Genomic DNA, 6,000 nt, shown 5'->3' on the forward strand with positions numbered 1-6,000 from the left:
TTCTTGTACTACAGTGAGAGGAGTAACAGAAATGAACATTTTAAAAGTCTGGGTTGTTTCTAAAAAAACAACCAATGAGTGTGTATTGTATCCACTTCACAGAGCCCTCCACAAACACTCACATTAGACTACCTTGAAGTTTGAGGTCTGGAGTGTTTAAGGTAAAATCCTCATCTTTGAGGATCTTAGAATCTTCCCACAAGTGGGGGCCTTACAGTTGGTGCAGCCTTCTTTGGAGACAAATTTGAAATCAAAATACCTTTCTAAAAATATTTATTTTAGGGACTGGAGATATGGCTCAGCGGTTAAGAACACTGGTTGTTCTTGCAGAAGACCCAGCTTCGAATACCAGCACCCACATGGCAGCTAACAACTCTCTATAACTCGAGTTCCAGGGGTTCCAACAGTGTCTTCTGTCCTCCACGGGCACTGCATGACACAGGTGCACTTACTTACAGGCAATACAAGCATACACATAATATAAAAATAATAAAGAAAATATTTTTAAAAAATTTTTAATTAATTTTATTATTTTTAAATATGTGTGTATGTATGTGCATGTGAGTTCAGGAGACTTCAGAGGCCAGAAGAGGGTGTTTAGAACCCCCTAGAGCTGGCATTACAGGGAGTTGTAAGCAACCGGACGTGGGTACTAGGAACAAAACCCGGGTCCTCTGCAAGAGCAGTGTGTGCTCTTAAATAAGTTCTTATGACCAACGAATACATAAAATTAAACAATCACATGCCTCTAATCCCAGCACTCAGGTGACTGAGACAGGAGGATCAGGATTGTTATGAGTTCAAGGCCAGCCTGGGCAACAAACAGATCTTGTCTCAAAAAAATAAAAATGCTGTCACCTCTTGGTTAAGAAGAGTGAAATAAATGTCACACTCAGAAAGCTTATTTGGAGGTCAGCATCTGCAGCAGCCTGCCTTCTCTTTGAGCCACTTGCAAGCTGTGTAGAAGCCTCTTGCAATAGTTACCATTAGTTCATCATTTCAGTCATCATCAGATGCATCTCAGGTTTTACAGAGTGCTGGCTTTGACTCTACATGGAAGCCAGAGTTTCAGCCTTACAGACTGGAGCCTGGATGATTGATCCAATCCAGTAAGATATAGGCCTGGAGGCCAAAATCTCTATTTTTTAACAAGCGCACCTAGGTGGTTCTCATTAGCATTCAAGATTGGTAGACACTCATCAAGTGGTTACCCAGCTCTGTAGATGAGGGTGACTGGGACACAGAGAGAAGGGTCTGGCCCAAGGTCACTCCATGAGGTGCAAACCCAATGGGCATTAGAACACATGGCTGTGAGTCAGTGGCTCTACTGCGAGTCCCAGGAATGCTCTCCGGCCGGGCCCAAAGGCGTTGGAGAAGTTAAAGACATGTTGACAACTGTCTTAGTCCTCACGATTTCCACCCCAGATACAAGGCAAGACACACATCTAAGGCAATGTAACACAAAGCCTCAACAGCTAGGGGGCTGTTAGTAGATCAGAAGGAAGGTTAGATGAGATATCTAACTAAATGTCTCTCAAAAATTATTTCCTTTCAACCTCACATCCACATCATTGGACTGGTTACTGTTGGTGCATCTTTCTTACTGGTTAGGAAGTTGAGGCATAGAGCAGTGAATCAATTAAAGGAAAGTAAGTCCCCAAGCTAGCAGATGGAAGAAGTACAATTCAAGTCAAGGTGTGTCTGACTCCAGAGAGGAGTAAGGTGGTCTCAGTGGCTGGAGCCCACAGTGCCTGTAGACATTTCACTTGCTCATCTATCCTTCAAATGGCTTGTTGCCCTCTCAGAACATCTTCAGGCAATCTCTTGTCGTTTCCATGAGAGTTTTATCTAGAGATGGAGGAGCTCAATGTCTGAAGGGTCTCTACTTATGTCTGGGGGCGGGGGTCTGGTACTTTCAGGATCACCCTCAGCCTCCTTGTTTCAACCTTGGTTCTTTTACTCTAAAAACAGAGACCTGTCCCTGGGCTGTGGTTTTGTACTAAGGTGAGCCCCTAGAAGAACCCCGCCCCCCACCGCCTTAACTCAGGCAGAGTGATGTCTGCTTGGCCAATCTACCATCTCCCTGTTCTAAAGGGAACTTGACCCACAGATTCTCCATGGCTCTATGGGGTTACATAATTCTCCTGGTCATGCTTGAAGATGGGGCCTGTCTGTGCTTCTCAGTCCTTCCCTAGACTTCCCTGCCTTAATTCTCAATTCCTTTCTCTTCCTCTACTGAACGAACAGACCGCTTTATTCCACTATGACAAATTTTACCTTTCTGCCCTAACTTGTTTGGTCACAATTTAAGAAAAGTATTTTTTAAATTTTATTATTTTTTTCATTGAGCCTTTTAAATTTCATACATTCCACACTCCACCCCGCCCCCCCCAATCCAGTAAACATGCTTCAAAAGTCAATTATCGGGGCTGGAGTTTTGGTTCAGAGGTAAAGAGTGCTGACTGCTATTGCAGAGGACCTGGGTTTGATTCCCAGCACCTACATGGTGGTTAACAACCATCCACAACTCCAGTTCCAGGGAAATTTGACACCATCTTCTGACTTCCGTGGGCATTGCATGACATGGGCGCATTTATAAACAGGCAAGCAATACACTCATATGCATAAAACAAAAAACAATGCATATTTTTTTAATTCAATTGTCTAATATCCTTTCCACCCACAATGTTGAAATATAAGTTTATAATAACCTTGTGGTGGTAGTGAGGGGAGTAACCAAAATGAGATCCATAAAAAGTGACAAATAACAGGATCTGTGGGCAGTACCCCTACCATGCCACACCCAGTACAATATGTTCAGGTTTTCTTGTATAGGTTGAAAAGGAACCACGGTAAAGATTGAAGGTTTGACTGTATGCCCCAATGAGACTATTCTATCTCCTTGAATCTCAAGTGTTTCAGGAAAAGGAGGTGAATGAGATGACATTTATATGGTCTTAACTTTATGATAGTTTGGAATATCAGTGGAATTTGATTCCAGTTTTTATGGATGGGGACACTGGAAATTCAAATGTCTCTCATAAGACATCTCTACACTTAAATATGGTTACCTAACTGAGTTATGTGGCTTGAGATTTGCCCAAGCAGACATGTGGTCCCCATTATCAGATAACCCAGCACAAGGATCCTTGACCATCCCCTCCTAGGCCTCCGGCCCAGCTCTGCCACAAAGTGTGACTTCTAACTCTGTCACACTCATCATCTTCCATCCAGGGGCCCCCATTTCCCTAGTATTCTGGGGCTCATGTCAATCTTCTGCCTTACTTTGCAGAATTCTCAAAAAGCTCCAATAAAATTCTGGCCAATGAAGAGACTCTAGCCCTCCTCCAGAGTCATGAGAGCCATTGTTTATCCAGCCCTCTGTCCACCCCCCTTGCTCTGCTTGTTTTCTCCTACCCCAGAGCTGTGTCTCCCTTTCTAATACGTAGCCTTCATTCCACCAGTTCTCTGCACCTCAGAGCATGAGCTCTAATGCCAAATAGGCATGACTCCAGTCTAGTCTGACTGCATGAGGTCTCTGGAGCTTTGGACCACTTAAACTCCCTGAGCTGATTTTGCAGCTGAGCAAAATAGTGACAATATGGCAATGTGACATTGTCAATATACATCATTAATATGGTAACCCTGAACTCACATAGTGGTTAGCTGTGTCTGACAGGACAGACAGGGTCTGTAGAACGCTGGATTCAGCACCTCAATGTATCAAGGGGTTGTGCATCTGAGAGCTCCCTCGCCCATCTTTCTCATCAGGGCACACTGCCTGGAAAGCTCAGCAGTCTGTCTGCTCCCAGTAATGCAGATGCAGGTAGTCATTAACTCCATTGCTATCTTATGCACCCCCTGTGTTCTGCCCAGATTCTACCTTCGAGTCTCTGCCCAAACCACTGAAGGCATACCAGTCCAACCACTAGCAAAGAACAAACCTCACCTTCTTGAAGTAATCAGCAAGGTTGTCGGGGTTCCAGGCCAAGACCTCTGAACGAAAGGGCACATTCCTCAGGGCCATGGCCACAGCTTTGGGAGACACTCACAAACTAGACAGAGGTGCTGCAGCCATGAACAGAAAAGAATCACAGATCCAGGGCTTGGAGATGTCCTTGGTCCTTCTAATTCCCAGCTACCGTCAGGAACATACTTGTTGGAACGGAGGTCTTTTCTGCTGTAGGGAGATCCCAGAAAGCAACGGCTTCCTCTGCGAACAAATATGGTTTCTTCTCAGAAAACGACTCAGCTAGTTTCCTTTACCACTTCCTCTGCTGGCTTCTAAATAAGTAAACAAGGAAGGCCAGCTCTGGGGGCTTGAAATGCAGAGAGAGATGGGGTTGGTAATTCCCCACTGGCCCAGTCACCCCAGCCTAGTGGGAGGGGCAATGAAGGGGACTTAAGTTCCAGTGGCAGCTCAAGTATTTTTCCATTAAGATTCTGGACACCCAAAGTTCTTCACCATATTCCTGATTGGTTGTGTCTTTGCAGATAAAAATCTATGCTGATGGTTCCCTAAAATTATCTATAATCTCAACCCATTAGTGAACTATGAGGGAAGGACTATGGCCTCTTAATGCTGTCCAACCTTCTTTCCCACCTGCTTGCTTCTATGCAAAGTCGGGATGGCCGGGCATGGTGGCACACGCCTTTAATCTCAGGACTCAGAGGCAGAGGCAGGGGGATCTCTATAAGATTGAGGCCAGCCTGGTCTACATGGCAAGTTCCAGGCCAGCTGGGGCTACAGGGAGACCCGGTGTCACGGGGTCAAAAAAAACAAAAAAAAAAAAAAAAAAAAAAAAAAAAAAAGATTAGGATACCTTCAACATTCTCTCAAGTCATTATGTCATTATGATGGGCAGGTCTGTGGTGATGGAGGCAGCCAGGCACCCAGTAACTACAGTGCTGAGGACCAGGCTCCGTTCCTGATGTGTTTCTATGCTGTAATCTTGGGCACAGACAATCTAGATAGCCAGTTTCCCTAGCTGTAAAGCAGAAAAAGAGAAGAATTATACGAATAAAACTTTGGTGCATTTTACTAGGCCTACAGAAGAGCAAACAATTAAAGGAAAATCAGAGGTTGTTACTGATGGTGCTCTGTATTCGTCTCACCTGCCTCGCCTTCATTCTACTCACTATTGTGTCTTCCACACATTCCATTTGTTATTGGTTCTACCATGTAGTCTAGTCAAAGAGTGCGTTCCCTGGAGATAGGAGATGAGAAGCTGTTTGTTCCTTCTTCCTTTTCAGACTCTGACCTCATAGACTGAACAGATCATCAACAGAGAGTGAATCCTGTGACTAAAGCCAAATGTGTTGATGCAACATGGCAGCCTGTAAGCAGAGGTTAGCCAGTTCTCTATATGCATATGCACAGCTAAGCATGTACACACACACACACACACACACGCACGCACGCACGCGCGCACACACACACACACACACACACACAAACACACACCGACCATAGCCATCTGTTCCAATGTTTGAATGACACTCAGTTGATATCTGGGGTGTACTTCCTGAAGGTTTTTCAAGGGTAGCTTTGGCCATACATAATTTCTATCTGATAAACAATACATGGAGCTTTGCTGCAGCTCGTACCTGTCTCCCTACTTCTTATAAGCTTAAAGGAGATACATACGTAGTACCAGCCCCAGCCCCTGGAAAGTGGTTCATAATGGTGATCTGCTGGAGGCACCAACGTAGGTAGCCTAGATCAAGTGCTCTTTATGGGATGCTGTGTCTAAGACTGCTGAACAATTGATCATGCTCTATAGAATATTGCCCTGCTGCTCAAAAGGTCCAGCTGATGAGAGCCACCTCTTCATCTTGAGTTGGAAGCAAAGCAGCCATTTGGAAACAGAGAAATCATTTTCAAGTAGAGTAATCCAAGAGGGCTTCATGGAATGAGCTAGGATTTAAGTAGGGAATTGGAGGATGGAGTAGATAGGTGAGAATTCTGGACCTCAGTCAGTCAGTCAGTCAATCAATCTC

General features: G+C 44.6%; 1 protein-coding gene across 1 annotated transcript in view; it reads right to left on the bottom strand.

Annotated features, from left to right (window-relative positions):
• The window catches only part of Lcp2 (lymphocyte cytosolic protein 2), a 49,770-nt gene extending 44,885 nt beyond the window's left edge, over positions 1 to 4,885 (bottom strand). Inside the window, exons 1-2 of the mRNA XM_008850740.3 lie at positions 4,824 to 4,885; positions 3,950 to 4,213 (exon numbers count right to left, since the gene is read on the bottom strand). Coding sequence (XP_008848962.1) covers positions 3,950 to 4,027 — 78 coding nt within the window. The 5' untranslated portion in view covers positions 4,028 to 4,213; positions 4,824 to 4,885. The remainder of the gene's footprint in view (positions 1 to 3,949; positions 4,214 to 4,823) is intronic.
• Between the last annotated feature and the right edge of the window lie 1,115 nt (positions 4,886 to 6,000).

Source organism: Nannospalax galili, unplaced genomic scaffold, assembly GCF_000622305.1.
Source record: "Nannospalax galili isolate Female #2095 unplaced genomic scaffold, S.galili_v1.0 scaffold104, whole genome shotgun sequence".
NCBI classification, from domain to species: domain Eukaryota; kingdom Metazoa; phylum Chordata; class Mammalia; order Rodentia; family Spalacidae; genus Nannospalax; species Nannospalax galili.